The 17,473-nt window shown below is 32.1% G+C and overlaps 1 protein-coding gene across 50 annotated transcripts in view; it reads left to right on the top strand.

Annotated features, from left to right (window-relative positions):
- LOC145303484 (uncharacterized) overlaps positions 1 to 17,473 on the top strand; it is a 578,993-nt gene that overhangs the window by 283,753 nt on the left and 277,767 nt on the right. For all 50 annotated transcript variants that reach the window (XM_080144904.1, XM_080144905.1, XM_080144871.1 and 47 more), the window contains 10 exons: positions 944 to 970; positions 5,295 to 5,321; positions 5,756 to 5,791; positions 7,064 to 7,087; positions 7,228 to 7,791; positions 10,332 to 10,358; positions 11,608 to 11,634; positions 15,152 to 15,187; positions 15,331 to 15,354; positions 15,514 to 16,077. In XM_080144904.1, the coding sequence (XP_080001030.1) occupies positions 944 to 970; positions 5,295 to 5,321; positions 5,756 to 5,791; positions 7,064 to 7,087; positions 7,228 to 7,791; positions 10,332 to 10,358; positions 11,608 to 11,634; positions 15,152 to 15,187; positions 15,331 to 15,354; positions 15,514 to 16,077 (1,356 nt within the window). The remainder of the gene's footprint in view (positions 1 to 943; positions 971 to 5,294; positions 5,322 to 5,755; positions 5,792 to 7,063; positions 7,088 to 7,227; positions 7,792 to 10,331; positions 10,359 to 11,607; positions 11,635 to 15,151; positions 15,188 to 15,330; positions 15,355 to 15,513; positions 16,078 to 17,473) is intronic.

Below are 17,473 nucleotides of genomic sequence, written 5' to 3'. Positions count from 1 at the left end.
AGAAAAAAAAATTCTAACTACTCCCAATTAATCGACTAAAACAAAGAAATAACAATAACCAACCCACTTTTGTTGTTTCATAAAAAATTCTTGAAAACCCTCCCCAAAAAACTTTCTTTCAATTTTCCTTCATAAAATAAAAAAAAATACTTGACAAAAATATCATCAAAAACATTTGCTTAAAATTATTTATTAGACAAAAAATAAAAAATAAATATTTGCTAACACTTATTTATCTGAAACAAAAAATTTTTTGCTTAAAAGTTATTTATTAGACACAAAAAAAATGCACCTTTTCTTCACACAGTTTAACGTAGTATTGTTATGATTTCATCGGCAATGCTCGGCATTATCCTCTATTAAAGCCAAGCGAACATTGAGTTACATCTGGTTCAGAGGATGCATAAGTACCGTCATTCCATATATTTCTGAATTTTTCATATATTTCCAACCTTTCCATATATTTCTGACCTGTTCATATATTTTTGAACTTTACATATATTTTTGACCATTCCATAGATTTCTGACATTTCTATATATTTCTGACTTTTTCCTTTTTTATATATTTTGGAACTTTTCAAGTATTTTTTACCTTTCCATATATTTCTGAACTTTCTTTATTTTTTTAACATTTCATATATTTCTGACTTTTCCACATATTTATAACCTTTCCGTAAATTTCTTAACTTTCTATATATTCCTGAACTTTTCAAATATTTCCGACCTTTCTATATATTTCTTCACTTTTCATGCCATTACTACCTTTTCATAATAAAAGCACCCTGTTAATTATGAAATAAAATTATTTATATATCCCTAATCTTAATGTCTCGTAATTTGTATAATTTTTCAACTATTTTATTTTTCAAAATAAGTCGTCATTAAGAATCAGAAAAAAAGTACATTATGTTTATTCATGACTCATTTCATTTGTGCTTTTCAGATGTTGACAGAAAATGGAACTTATGGGGTGAGTCATGTTTTAAACTTACTTTTTTATTAAAAGATAAACATTCTGTAAAAGAATTCAAATGCTAATATTTATTTTTAATCCATTTCCAATATTTTGAGCACACACATTATTTCTTTCTTGTAATTTATATATTTAGTATGTCTATCTAAACGCTTTTATTTACACGAATTAACACAAACACACATACGTACACACACGCACACACACACACATATATATATTCCTGTGCAATATGTGTGTGTGTGTGTGTGTGTGTGTGTGTGTGTGTGTGTGTGTGTGTGTGTGTGTGTGTGTGTGTGTGTATTAGATAGAAAAGAACTTAAAACTGTAAGTTGAAATTTACAGTTAAATTTATTGTTCAACTGAATACTCTAAGAATAATTGTTTTTGGAGTATTCAGTCGAACATAAATTTAATTGTAAATTTCAACTTACAGCTTTAATTTCTTTTCTTTATAATAAGCTCTACTCTATACTGTGTGTATTGAGCTTTTTTATTTGGTTGGGATTAAATTATCTATACATAAATACTGGTATTTATATATAGATTGTAGTTTACCATTGCTTATATCAGATAAACACTGCATCTCCTTTAATTTCACTATATATATATATATATATATATATATATATATATATATATATATATATATATATATATATATATAGAGAGAGAGAGAGAGAGAGATTAGGGGTATTTAGGCAGCAAATCATTTTTAATAATTAATTCAGTATATATATATATATATATATATATATATATATATATATATATATATATATATATATATATAGTGCGTGTGTACCTGTGTGTGTAAACGTACATACATACATACGTACATCCTATAAAAGGGATAATACATTTTAAAACACACAATAATTAAATCCAATCAAAAATCTAAGATGATAGCATAAAAAAAAACACTGTAAATATATTAGCGAAAAACAGCATTAAAATTCTGTTATTACTAGTAAAAAAATATATAAATTTCTCTTTGATTTCATTTTTTATCATGAATATTATTAGAAGCCTATAATTCAGGATTAAAACATAAGAATGAAATTATTTGATAAAAAACGAATAACGCAGATGATTTACATCATTTTACAATTTTGTACTTTTTTTTTTCGTGCATAAATTATAATAAAGTAATGTTAATTTAGTTTCGTTTTTTTTTTTCGTGCATAAATTATAATAAAGTAATGTTAATTTAGTTTCGTATTTTTTCGTGCATAAATTATAATAAAGTAATATTAATTTAGTTTCGTATTTTTTTTCGTGCATAATTATAATAAAGTAATGTTAATTTAGTTTCGTATTTTTTTCGTGCATAAATTATAATAAAGTAATGTTAATTTAGTTTCGTATTTTTCATTAAATGTCTTATTTTCTTCCGAATTGCACAACTCTTGATAATTGTTGCATTTCTTTTATTTTCACCTGTTCATGCTTGTAATTAAAAAAGAGTCTGTAGAATTATTTTCCATTTTATTTTTATCTTATTACCCTTTGCAGTATTATTCGTAATTGCTGTGAAATTGTTGTGTGTTTGGCTGACGTGTAGAATGCCTAACCATCAAACGTTATTTTATCTGTTTTAAACGCATAATTTATTTATTTTGGACATGTGATGTTAATCGATATTATTTGCAATGTTATATTTACTAAGAAAAATATGTTCGTAAAAGGAGGATTATATAAATACAAGCAAAAGTACCCGTCGTTGACTGGGTTCAAAAACAGCCTACAGAAAATGGACTCTGATTTATGAAAGTATGATAGGTTATGAAAAGGAAGAGTTGTAAAGAGATAGCTTCGAATTTTGGGGGTATCAAAACCAAAGCAAAATATGATGAAAGTAAAAATAAAATAGATAAACCCCATAATTTATTATACCATACCTGTTCATACTGAAACACTTAACACAATATTCTGTGGATCTATATTAAAAAACCTTGTTAAACTTTGTGACATATTTCCAGTCTATGGAGGTCAGGCGCGAACGAACACCCCATAATTTTATTATACCATATTTCTTCAAACTGAAACATAATTACCAAAGTATACTTACGCAGATAGATATGAAAAGTCTTTATAAAAGTTTGTGCCTATTTTCATTCTATGGATGGCAAGGGGCGAAAAAACACCCCATAATTTTATTATACCATATTTCTTCAAACTGAAGCATAATTATCAAAGTATACTTACGCAGATAGATATGAAAAGTCTTTATTAAAGTTTGTGCCTATTTCCATTGAACGCAGAACCCACAATTTTATTATACTATCCCTATTTAAGTTAAAGCATACTTATCAAAATATTATTATGTACATCTATATCATATATGTATGTATTTATGCGAGTGTATGTGTATATGTACATGAATGTGTATGTATACGGCCGTATGTGTATGTATGTATATGTATATATATGTATATGTATATATATATATATATATATATATGTATATGTATATGTGGATATATGTATATGTGTGTGCGTGTATATGTGTGTTTTTTGAAAACACATTTTCTTTTAGTGTTTTAATTTTAAAATTATTTATTTCCATACTTTGTGGACCAGGCGCGTACGCAGACCCCACAGTTTTAACGAATCATCATTATGCCAGATCAAACATACCCCTTCTTGTGTCTCGATAAATCTATCATTATATGTGATCAGTTTTCTATAATAGTCAATCATATAGGAGCCTATTCGTGACCAGACACACACACAGACGTTCAGCTTTATTTTATAAATTATATATATTCTATTTTGTTTTTGTTTTTTTTTCATAAACAACTATGTATGATTTGTGATAGTTATGTACTTGTAAAAAAATGAAAAAATTTTTTTTTGTTATAACATTATCTTGTATTCCTACACGTCACAAATAGAAACCGAATAAAGAAAAGTTTAAGCTTTTATACTTTTCCTATTCTTTTTATACATTGTAATATATATATATATATATATGACATATCTAAAGCCTTTGATAGGGTATGGCATAAAGGTTTACTTCATAAGATCGCTAGCTATGGTATAGCTGGAAAAGTCTTCTCAATTATTAAATCATTTCTTTCTGATAGGTTCATAAGAGTAGTAGTTGAGGGGCAAAAATCAGAAGCTCACAGTATTAATGCCGGTGTCCCTCAGGGATCCATCCTGGGCCCAACTCTTTTCCTGATCTACATTAATGATCTTCCAAATCATATCCTTACATCATTTGTAGACATTTATGCTGACGACACTACCATTTATGGTAGCACATCTAAGACAGTAAACGACCAAGTTCTCTCCAATTCTCTCTCCTCTGATCTTGAGCACGTAGTACAATGGGGAAAGGAGTGGCTGGTTACTTTTAATGCATCTAAAACCAAGCTTCTCTCTTTACATCATCAACATTCTAATCCACATTTGTCATCAATTGAAATGAATGGCTCTCGTCTTCAGGAGGCCTCAAGTTTTGACAAGCTTCTGGGCTTGACCATTACTCCTGATCTTAAATGGAACACGTACATCAAATCTGTTGCCAAGGCCGCTGGAAAAATGGTGGGATCTTTCTATCGATCCAGTAGATATCTCACTGCTGATGCTATTCTCTATCTATATAAGAGCCAGGTACGTCCAAGGATGGAATACTGTTGCCACATCTGGGCAGGAGCTGCTAGAAAGGACTTGGCCTGCCTTGATAGAGTTCAAAATAGACTTCGTAGCCTCGTAGGAGATGTCCTTTTCTCCTCCTTGCAACCTCTATCTCACAGAAGAGATGTTGCGAGTTTGTCTCTGATGTATCGTTATTTTCATGGAAAGTGTTCAACTGAGCTTCAATCTATGGTCCCCCCTCGCCAAACTTTCACAAGAAACACTCGTCTAGCTGTAAACACTATCAATAATTTCCCCCACTCTTTATCTGTGCCTAAACCTAAACGTAGATTCCATGAACAAAGCTTCTTTCTTAGAACTGCACGCCTGTGGAATTGTCTTCCGTTTTCCTGCTTTCCGGCTGACTACAATATGGTTGTGTTCAAGTCTAAAGTAAATAAGTTCTTGATGGGCCGTTCCATATAGGTTATTAAATTTGCCAAATTTTCATTACTAATGATTACTATATTGACCAATTTCTACTGTACACTCTTTAACCCTTATCCTTGAGTGGCCTCTGGGCCTTGATAATGTGGTGATGCCTTTGTAAAAAAAATATATATATATATATATATATATATATAATGTTTGATATGTAAAAATACTTATATTAATACAGTTGTATAGGCGTTTCGTTTCTATATTCAAATATCTGCAATTACATTTTTTACAACAGGTTATGAAGAACGTTTGGAATATATAAGTAAGTTTTCTTTTCGGTTTCTTTTTATGTTATTCTTTTATAAAAATTAATACATTAATTTTTACCACTAGCTGTTATATGGTATAAATAACAGTTCGCAATATATGAGTAACTGTTTGCTTTTTCAGTTTGTTTTTATACATTTAACAATGAATATTATGCTTTTATATTTCCATATCTTTTAGAAAATTTAATAACAACAATAAATAAGTATGGAATTGTGTGTTATGTTTATTATTAATAACTTTATTATATTTATTATTGATAACTTTATTTTTGTACTAGTTATCCTTACCAGGCATTTCCCGGTTATCCTTTTCTTTACTGAAAAAAAAACATAGTTAGCTTGAGTTTTGCAAACAAGCTACATATTTATTTATTGTCGTAACTAATTTCATATTCCAAAAATTTTGGTTTGTTTAATGTATTTGCAGGAAATGAAGACGTCTTCTTTAAGTATAGAGAAAAAGGTGTGTATAATATTACTTGTATATTTCTAATGTAAAAATAAACTTGTTGTTTATCATGCGTTTTATTTCTTGATAAATATCACTTGTTAAAGTTATTGATCTATGATTTAATAAACCATTGGTGTATATTTAGTGCTTTTGGTAATATTTAGCTCAAATTCGGACAAGGCTACAATTATAGATCAAACCGTGAACCAATAGTCTTAACACATTGCATTTGTTAAAAAAATCGTTTGAGATGAGTTGCTTATGTTGTAAGGATTAACGATCCATCCTATCCTAATGAAATATTTTATTCTGAACAAAATATGGAAGCTAGGAGAGTTGGAAGACAGGAAAAGTGGTATAAGATTTGTTTGCAGGAGAATACGAAGAGGTGTGGAATTAGTCACATAACATGACTGTTAAGTGTACTCTTGAAGGCGGAGTTGAGGAATAGAATAAGAAAGCGATGTGGAAATTATCAAAAGTACACAACATCAGAGTTGATAGCAACAAGAATATTGTAGCATGAAAATCAATCACATGCACTAGTATAAAACGATAACGTATGCCCGAATTGTGATATGATACGTAGATCTCGAATTGGAGTGTCCTTAGAAACCTGCATACTGGATTCATGTGAACGCCATGATGAGGACACTGGGTGATAAGTGATAGTTTATATAGCACTTCGAGTAGTAGAAATAACTATCAAACTTGTAACCATAGACCAATAACCTGAACGCTTTGAAAACAACGGTTATTCTATTTTTACTTATATGACATACTAAAATCAATATGACATAAAAAATAAAGCAAATCAAACAACAATATTAAATATTATTATATAATAAAACCAACAAGATTTTATTTCATTATCAAAGAAAACCATAAGTTATTTCGAATTTTGTTATCACTCAATTTTAATGGTTCACTTTGAAATTTAATGCCAAATGTATTCAAGAGTCCTTGGAATTCTGCCAAAGAATGATTATATTTTTTGAACGGCATAAAATGACACCCCAAGACTTATGTACAAAACCAACGAAATTAAATTCTATCATCAATAAAAAAAATTAAAATACTTAGAATTTTGTTCTTGTTCAATTTTAAAGATGGACTTTGAAATAAAATGCAATATTTAATGCCGAGTATGTCCAAGATTATTGGAATTATATTGATAGATTTTATTCCGTTTCAAGTGATACAGTTCTTGGACTAAACCACACTTGAAATTTTTAAATAGTTTTATAAATTTGCTCATACGATTTTTTTCTTTTATCTTTGCAGAGCGAAAAGACATAAGACTTCCAGGTGAGTGATATTTTTAGCTTGACGTTGGTGAAAGATTTTTGTTTTCGTGTGAATGAATTTTTTGCTCTTTTTAGATATTTTTATGACATTTTAGATTCAACAATGATTCATGCAACATTATTTTCTCTTATTTAAAACAGATTATAACAAAGCCCGAATGGACATCATGTTTGTAGTCGATGCATCAACTTCTGTTGGATTGTATAACTTCATGAAGGTGAAAAGCTTTATGAAGAAGGTTGTCAAATATTTCCGTATTGCTCCAAGTCACGTGAGAGTTGGTGCAATCACCTACAGCACTTGGCCAAGAGATTATTTAAATTTGAACACTGACAAAAATCTGCATGCAGTATTAGAAGCCATTGACAGAATTCCGTATGTGAGAGGACAACAATACACCAATCGTGCTTTGAGTTATATCAGAAAATATTCATTCACTCGCCGATATGGAGACAGACTACATGTAGCCAACGTTGCTATTGTCATCACGAACGGCAGATCAGTAAATCATAAGTGGACCACAAAACAGGCTGACCTCTTGAAACGTAGTCATGTCAAGGTGTTTGTAGTGGCCGTTGGAAAAGTGTACGAGTTGGGTCTGAAGAGAATATCAAGCCGACCACATTCTTGGTTTATCATCAGAGTGCCTAACTACAGAATACTTGGAAGATATGCATGGACATTGGTATACAGACTATACTGGAGTAAGTAAATCGTTTGTATTGATTTTGAAAATGATTGTTAACAATTATGCTATCCTTTCTGCTAAGCTCACTGCTCTCTATTTAGTCCTTTATTTCTCATTTTGTAATAGAGAAATTGGCTAGGACCAAAGTGTAGTATCTTTTCTGATATTGCACTTCACTTTTTCTGTCCTCGGTCAGTGGAGGAGAAATCATTTATGACTGAAAAATGTTTATTTTGTTCCTATCCAGAGTGCCCCTTTGGGGGGAACTGGATTTTCCCCAGAAAAAAAAAACGACCTTGTGTCTAACTTTGCCCCCGTGGAAAGGCAGTTAAATACTAATAGAGTAATTGACTAACAAAAGGTCACTGCTTATTTTTTTATACAAATGTGGGCATAGAATTCTATGATCATAATATATATATATATATATATATATATATATATATATATATATATATATATATATATATATATATACTATGGTTTGTCCGTCAGTAAACACCATGTTACAACAGTGTTAGGTTTAGTGGGCAGGTCGTAGATGTTTCTGTCGTGCTGCAATTCACAGGCGCTACAATTGCTGAATGCGCACACAATGAACAATGCAAGAGAAAGCATGACATTAGAAAATACAGAGCAGTCTGCACCTTTGCTACAAAATTATCCCACAGTGCGAGAAGAATCAGTCTAACAAGGTATCACTGAAATTACAGAACAATTGCATGATCACTGTCATCTATGCAAGCGATGGACGAATATCATATATAGTATAATTATAATAACACACACTCTTCTATACAGTTTATACCGGTTGTGATAGGAGCAACTGGTTTAATAAAAAAGAATCTTCATAAATACTTAGAAGCAATCCCTGGAAGATCAAACTGTAACGAGATACAAATAGCAGCCATAAAGGGAACAGCATCTATTCTTAAAAGAGCCCTCGGATATAAATTTAAATCATAACAGAATCACGTGTTAGTTCCAGGAGGGAGCCCCTTGATATCTTAAACCTTACTGAAGCTAAATAAAAGAAAACGGGCTTTAATATTTTTTTACCGTTGTGGTCACCATCAAATATGTGTCGTAGTTTTAATAATTAACCACATGTAATGTGTGCTTGCACTCATACTTATACTTAACTTAGCTGCACACCCACACCCACCCACCCACACACACACACACACACACACACACACACACACACACACACACACAATCTAGTTATATATTAAATACTACGATAGACTAAACAGTGTTTCACAATGATTTTACACTCGTGTTACAGTTAAATTAAGTCACACGTCTCAAGGAATTCTTGTGCGTAAACAAGATTATTTACCATTTCTTGTGTTCATCGATTTCAGAGTGACAACAAAGATGTGAATGATAAAAGCACGCTCTGGACTTTTACGACATCGTTGATCACTGCAAACGTGCATTGAGAATGGTTGTGATTATGTAGAAAAATAAATTCTGGAGTAGAAAAGATCGCACGTTTTAATGATACCACTCCTGTCTTCGTAATTCTTCAACTTCTCAGTTTTTGAGTTTAAAAAAAATAGGTTCTACTTTGTGAACTATTGTCATATATGTATATCTAGCAGGGATATCCGACGTTGTTCGGGATTGAATGGGGATCAAAAAATGTCTCACCTTCTCATACTTTTATTGTCATTGAAATCGTTGAAATCTCCCATTTATTAATCAAATCGATTGATTGCAGTGTACCGAAAGGAAGCTTCAAATGCCTCTCCGCAATGACTCAGCCCACAATACATTGTAGTCTATATTACACTGTAGAGAACCTAACGTTGATTTTATCTAATTATATGTAAATAATGGATTCACTTAAAGTTTGAAATGCAAAAGCCAAGTATCATGGTTACATTGTGCTCTAAAAAGAAACATTCATTTCGAACGCACCTCTGTCTTATAAAAAGATCTACCGTTGATTTTATAGGCAGCGCCTTTCTGCTTATGCAGTGATAAAACTTCTCAAATGTACTTGTTATGTTAGGTTGTATAAGCGTGTTAACTTTGGTGAAGATCGGATTTCATTCTTTAATCGGATTTTTTTTCGATTATCGATTTTCTATACTAATCAGACGCATCTAATAAAAAAAAATCTACGTCGAAATACACCCAGACACATCAACTACATTCGTATGAAGTTTAAAAAACAAAAAATAGGCCCACAGGGAAAGAAACTCGGACGCACGCACACACATTATTTAATGGTAGATATATAATAATGTTACAGATATGAAATTAAAAATAAAGTCAAAAAGTGTATTTGACCATGTAGACTTTTGCCATGTAGCCCACAGTGTCAATCTCGTCTAGACGTGAAGCCCTTAAACTTCAACATTTCGCTTTTATTGATTATTTTATTGATTGATTTTATTGATTATTTTATTGATTATTTTATTGATCGCGTGTAATGGGGAATGTAATTAATCAATCATGAATCGTTTGAAATCTGTATATAAATATAAAAAAACCATGTTTGCTTTTTGTTTTGCTAAATCCATCGTTTGTTTCCCACTTTTGCAGGCTATGACAGAAGATGGGACTTAAAAGGTTAGTCATGTTTTTAATTAAATTTTCTTGTCTTCAAATATTGGTAATCCACAAACAAATCTTTGGCAAAATTATCAATTTAATTGCATTTAAATTGCATGCAAAATGCATAAACGATTTAATTTCTTCTTTTTTTTTACAACTCAGTCTGAATATACAGTATATACCTTCACCTGTTCGCGGTTCTCTATAACTTTTAAGTAAGGAATCACAAAATAAAACTAAGGAGGCCTCCAGAGCGCTACTAAAAGCATCTTTTTAAGGAGCCTGGATAAAATCTTGTTGTTTTTTTGTTTTATTTCATCATTCATTTTAATCTAATGCTGAATCAGATAACCCTACTCTCTGTCTCTTGTTTTCCTGGAAACAAAATAGAAAGAAAGAAAACATCTAGTTCGTCCGTATTTCTTGCATTCTTGCGAAAAAAAATACACTGTGTTCGATTTTGGGGAATATATATATATATATATATATATATATATATATATATATATATATATATATATATATATATAAGTGAACGTGTCTGTGTGTCTCTGTGTGTGTGTCTGTCTGTCTGTGTGTCTGTGTACATTTCCCTACGCAATAACTCGGTCAATTTTTAGTCTACAGACTAGAAATTTGATATACAGGGTACTGAGATTTGGGAAAATCTTTGTGATCGGTTTTCGGCCAGAAATTTGGCTGGTAAGGGATCGAAGTTCAACGATTTGACCTTTGAGAACTCTACCAAACTCCTCCCCCAATCTTGGATCTAAACACTTGAAATTTTAGATATAGGTTCCTTGGACATGGACCTAACTTGATAACTTTATATGAGCCCAAAACAATAAATGTTAAGGGGTCATAAAAGGGGTCAAAGTTTAAAAAAATTGACCGCTTTTTTTTTTTTTTTACTCAACATACACCTCCAAACACTCGGGCAACGCCGGGTTGAAATGCTAGTATATATATATATATATATATATATATATATATATATATATATATATATATATATATATATAGTCATCAATTCGTTTCGTAAATATAAAAGGATTTCATTTGTATGGTTATGGAGGTTTATCTTTAAAAAAATAAAGGGGGGTTATTAGTTAAATGCAATTCTGTCATGTCAAAACTGTCTTGAACAATTTGTATATAATACTTCGAAAATGTGTGTAAAGGGACAGGAAAGTAAAATATATGCTTATTAATTTTTACCTTGTGTTCTTCCATATAATTTTTATATTTTTTTTTTTTTCAACAGGTTATAAAGAACGCTTGGAATATCTCAGTAAGTGTTCATTGCTAATTCTCATTAATTCTAGTTGTAATTGTATGTGTCATCAACTTGGAAATAGATTAGTAGACTAAAGTATATAAAATCGTTCCAATGTAAAAGAATTTAAATGAAATAAAATTAGTTTATTTTTCTTTTAAATATTACATCATATTTATTGCATAATGCAACGGTTCGTTGTTTTTGCATCAGACATTATCAGCACAATGTACACAGGGTGCTTCTGCAGTATAATGGGATTTCCAGTAAATGCATTTCATGTAAAATGCACTATTACATACTTACCTGCCATGTAAAAATTAGTATAAATTACAAAAATTACGATAAATGATTCAGTAAAAAAAAATTAAACTTGAAAATAAAGTTTATTGAATTATAGAGTTTTATTTTGTTTTAGCGTGGGAAAGTTCTTAAAATCAAGGGAGATAACTGGAATCTATCATTTTGGCTTATCTATCTTTCTTATTTTGATTTATATCTGCTTTCCTTACGTTCAATGAAAATGTACCATTTTAAAATAGAAAATATCGGACCGATAGTACCCAAACATTTTGCATAAAATAGATCTGGATTCACAACTGGATTATTTTTTCATAAGTTTTGGAATTTATACTAATTTTGATATAGAACGTAAGTATGCAATAGTGTTTTTACCTAAAATGTTTTTGCTTGGCATCCCATCATAATGCAGAAGCATTTTTAGAATTTTAAGATATTCATATCAAATCTTGAAACTACGTTTCTTATTTTTTTGATGAGGCTTGATTATTCAGATTATTTGGATTCTTCAGACTACCGTTTTCATATTGAGTGTTTGGTCGATATAACCTCCAACCATCTTCAAGTGTATCTTATCGAACTCGGGAATCTTTCTGTCAAACTTGGGATTCTTTAGAAGTCCTAAATTATTCTGCAATTGTATTTTGAGTATCGCCTGCACTGACGATTGAACCATCAGCCTCCAGAAGAGTGTAACTTTACAACTGAATGTACCAAGTACTTTATCCACTGTGCCACGTTACTTGAGACGGAATGAGAACATGCTTCCCTGTGGATTAAATAAAAGGTTTTGTTTGAAATTCCGTGCAGAAAGATTCCCGAGTTCGACATAAAGATCCAGAGTTCGACAATATGAACCTGAAGAAGATCAGAGATTACATCGACCAAAATGTTGTGAAAATAACACTCCTTTTTTTTACTGGGGGGGGGTCAGTACTTATTAAGGCTCGAAGGCCACACGAGGATAGGGGTTAATAAATATAGAGTGGTAGTGTAGTATTCGTTAATGATGTAAATTGAGTAGAATTTGATTTATGAGGACAAGTTAACAGGAATTTGTTTACATTAGATTTGAAGGCTACTATGTTGTATTCAGCCGAGAAGCATGCCAGCGGAACAGTTCTAAAGGCAGGCAATTCTGGGAAATAAGCTTTGTTCATGGAATCTGCATTCACATTTAGGCACAGATAGAGAGTGGGGAAAATCATATATGGTGATTTTAGCTAGTCGAGTATTTTTTGGGAAAGTTTGGCAAGAGGGAACCATAGCTTGGAGTTCAGATGAGCACATACCATGAAAATAGTGATTGAACAGAAACAAGCTCGCGATTCTCTTCTGTGAGAAAGACATTGCAGGAAAAAAAGGGCATCACCTACTAGATTTCAAAGCCGCTTTTGAACTCTGATAGATTGAGGATAGAGTGTGCCAATTAGTTCCTGTCCAGATGTGGAAACTACTTAATTGTAAGGCGCACCTGGCTCTTATATTGATAGAGGATTGCATCGGCAGTGAAATACTTCTAGAATGGTAGAGTGATCAAACCATTTTTCCAGCAATCTTGGCAACAGATTTGATGTATGTGTTCCATTTCAGATCAGGACTGAAGATCAGTCCCAAAAGCTTGTCAAGACATGCAGCTTTCCAAAGACTAGAGCCATTCATTTCAATTGGGGCGTGGTGAAGATCAGAGTGAATATGATGAAAGGAGAGAAGCTTGGTTTTCGATGGATTAAAATTAACCAACTACCTTTTTCCCCATTGCTCCATGTTCTCAAGATCAGAACAGAGAGAATCAAAAAGATCTTAGTCATTGCTGGCCTTTGAAGTGTCGCGATAGATTGTCATGTCGTTGGCATAAATGCCTACGAATGACCTAAGAATGTGATTTGGGAGATCATTGATGAAGATTAGGAATGGGTTGGATTCAGGATGGAACCCAGAGAGACATCAGCATTAGTTCGAATAATTTTTTTTTTTTTTACAAAGGAATCACCATTTATCAAGGCTCAGAGGCCACTCGAGGATACGGGTTAAAAATGTACAGTGATTAAAAGGACAATATCATAGTAATCGTTAGAAATGTAAATTTGGTAAAATTGGATAACTTAAGGGGAACGGCTCATCAAGAACTTGTTTATATTGGACTTGAAGACAAACATATTGTAGTCAGCTGGAAAGCAGGTAAACGGAAGAGAGTTCCACAGGTGTGCAGTTCTTAGAAAGAAGATTTGTTCATGGAATCTACGTTTAGGTTTAGGCACAGATAAAGAGTGGGGGAAATTATTGATAGTGTTTACAGCCAAATGAGTGTTTCTCGTGAATGTTTGGCGAAGTGGGACCTTAGATTGGAGCTCAGACGAACACTTGCCATGAAAATAACGATAAAATAGAGACAGGCTCGCAACATCTCTTTTGTGAGAAACAGGTTGCAGGGAAGGGAAAGGGGCATCCCCCACTAGGCTACAACGTCTTTTCTGAACTCTGTCAAAGCAAGATAAGACTTCCTAGCAGCTTCTGCTCAGATGTGACAGCAATACTCCATCCTTGGACGTACTTGGCTCTTATATAGGTAGAAAATTGCATCAGCAGGTAGATATCTACTGGATCGATAGAAGGATCCCATCATTTTTCCAGGAACCTTGGCAATGGATTTGATGTGCGTATTCCCTTTTAGATCAGGATTAAAGGTCAAGCCCAGAAGCTTGTCAAAACACGGAGCCTCCCCAAGAAGGGAGCTATTCATTTCAATTGATGCCAGATGGGAATCAGAACGTTGGTAATGCAAAGATTGAAGCTTGGTTTAGATGCATTAAAAGTAACCAACCACTTTTTCCCCCATTGTACCACATGCTCAAGATCAGCGGAGAACTTCAAAGTATATATGTGAACTTTTTTATTTGAAAAAAATATAAATATTAGTTGAATAATACTTTCATACTGTCTAAACCTTGTGCTTTTAAAAACAGCTTGAAAACACATGATAACTACCGTTATGAAGTACAATTATTTGGCATTGGTTAAAATAGTATTAACTCTGGATATCTGTAGATTGCTATAAAATCTTCTTTTCAGTTGATTGTATTACACAACAATTTATAATATGCAGAGGAAATAATCAGAAAATTATATTCCTCGCAGCAGCCATCGTAATTACCTAATTGTAAGGGAAGTACTTTTACGATTTATATTTTAGATATCTAAATAATCGTTGCCTTATAATTCTTTCTTGTAGGAAATGAAGAGACGTTTGAAAAGTATAGAATAAAAGGTATGTATATCAACTTTTCAGTATCAACTAAATGCTATCTTGGAAATAGATCTGCTTTGTTTACATTTGTAAAAGTGGCGTTTTTTTTATTTATGTAAATATGTCATATGATTTACGCTATCCCTTTTTTTTTTTTTTCATAGTGCGAGACGAAATTAGGCTTCCAGGTTCGTAGCAATCCTTGATTTTTTTTATAGTTGGTGGCTTTTTTAAAACATGGGAAAAATATATTTTTCAATTGATTTTTGTGAATATTGGCATATGTTTTCAAAGAACAACCAACATTTAAATAAATCACGAATGCAACATTACTTTCTTTTTCATAGGTTATAACACAGCACGTATGGACATCATGTTTGTAATTGACTCATCCTCTTATGTTGGATTGAAGAACTTTAGGAGAGTGAAACACTTCATGAAGCATGTTGTCAGGTATTTCCGTATTGCACCAAGGCATGTGAGAGTTGGTGCTCTCACCTACAGCACTCGTGTAAGAAATGACTTCAACTTGAAAACCTACAAACATCTTTATGAAGTGCTACGAGCCATTGACAGAATTCCATATATCAGAGGACAAGATTACACCAATCGTGCATTGGCATATCTCAGAAAATACTCATTCACTCTAAAACGTGGAGCCAGGCGTCATGTAGTCAACGTTGCCATCATCATTACAAACGGCAGATCAAAGAATCTGAGGTGGACAACAAAACAAGCCAAACTCTTGAAACGTAGACATGTCAAAGTGTTTGTAGTGGCCGTTGGAAAAGTGTACAAGTTGGGCCTGAAGAGAATATCAAGCCGACCACATTCTTGGTTTATTATCAGAGTGCCCAACTACAGAATACTTGGAAGATATGCATGGACATTGGTATACAGACTATACTGGAGTAAGTAAATCATTCTTATTATAAAAAGTTTGCAAAATTAATAAAATACCCTTGTAAAGTACGTTTAGGACGCAAATATTTTTTTTATTAACAGTCATTAATTTTTTTGATTGAATGTTTTATTTCATTAATTTCGGATATTTTATTTGCATCTTCGTTGTGATTTACAAAAGCATTTTGTCTGTTTCTTCTAAAATTTCGATTTCCTAAAAGATACTTTCAAAAGAACTTTTATCAATTCTATTACATTATAGCGTCCATGTACTTCGTAAAAGTTTAAATAAATGATGTTTCCTCATCACCTGAGGTGGAACGATAAAGATGTCTCCCTAAGGAAAATACTACAACTTTATTTCCAAACTTTTATTGAAAAAAAATCAATTTAGGTAACTTGATTATATAGGAGAGCTGACATCTTTTCAATGTGGTCGCCTTCGGCCTCAATAACTGCCTTGATACAGATCCGGAAACGTGTGCCAGAGGGAGCTTGGCGAATAATCAGCAGATGGCAGCGATCAGGCCTTCTTCGGTGTATGGCATATGACCAAACAAAGTAGTCCAGCGAGTTCAGGTTGGGGGAAGAGGGGGCAGCGAGAGAATGGTACATAAATCTATTCTTTCTTTATTGATTAGTATATATATATATATATATATATATATATATATATATATATATATATATATATATATATAACATTTTTCTACATTCACGTGTTTCGCCATGCTACAACCTATTAGCATGGCTTGACTGTTCTGTTGAGCCATAGGATGTGTGTAGATAACTTTTTATTAGTAAAATACATAAAAAAATAATATATATTTATTTGTTTACGTTCCAAAAGTATGGGCGATCTTTATAAAGGAAAACTACTTTTTTGATCTCCCAGGAAAGAGACCCTAATACCAAATATTTAATTATCATCTAAAAATCAGCAAGAAAAAAATCGACATATGTGTGTGTGTGTGTGTGTGTGTGTGTGTGTGTGTGTGTGTACAATCTCATAGGATGTATAATAAGTATTTTTAAAAAAAAAACAGGGAATTACAAGATCACCACACTCTTCAGCAAATCCAAGTACACTTTGGTATTGACTTTACAGCCGATTTAAAAGATTTGAAGTGGCATGATGTTGCTCTCACTTGCAACCACACCAAAGACCATAAACGAGGTCGGAAACTTTGTTGTCATCATCCTGGGCACGTCCCTGATATTCGTGGTAATACAACGATGCATTTTGAGGATGCAGGCAATGGTCCTGTTGTCATAACTTGGATTGGAACAATGGCACATTGAGTCAATTTAAGACATGATAGAAGGCTCCTATCGCTCTTGAGATTTGTACAAAACTGGCCAACTAGTAGATGGTCTGCAACAAAAAAGAAAACAGGTTTCATT

This window comes from Euprymna scolopes, chromosome 19 (assembly GCF_053919585.1).
Source record: "Euprymna scolopes isolate OS-2025 chromosome 19, ASM5391958v1, whole genome shotgun sequence".
Taxonomy (NCBI): Eukaryota; Metazoa; Mollusca; class Cephalopoda; order Sepiida; family Sepiolidae; genus Euprymna; species Euprymna scolopes.
The sequence above is the reverse complement of the archived record's forward strand: the minus strand, read 5'-3'. Positions and strand labels throughout refer to the sequence as shown.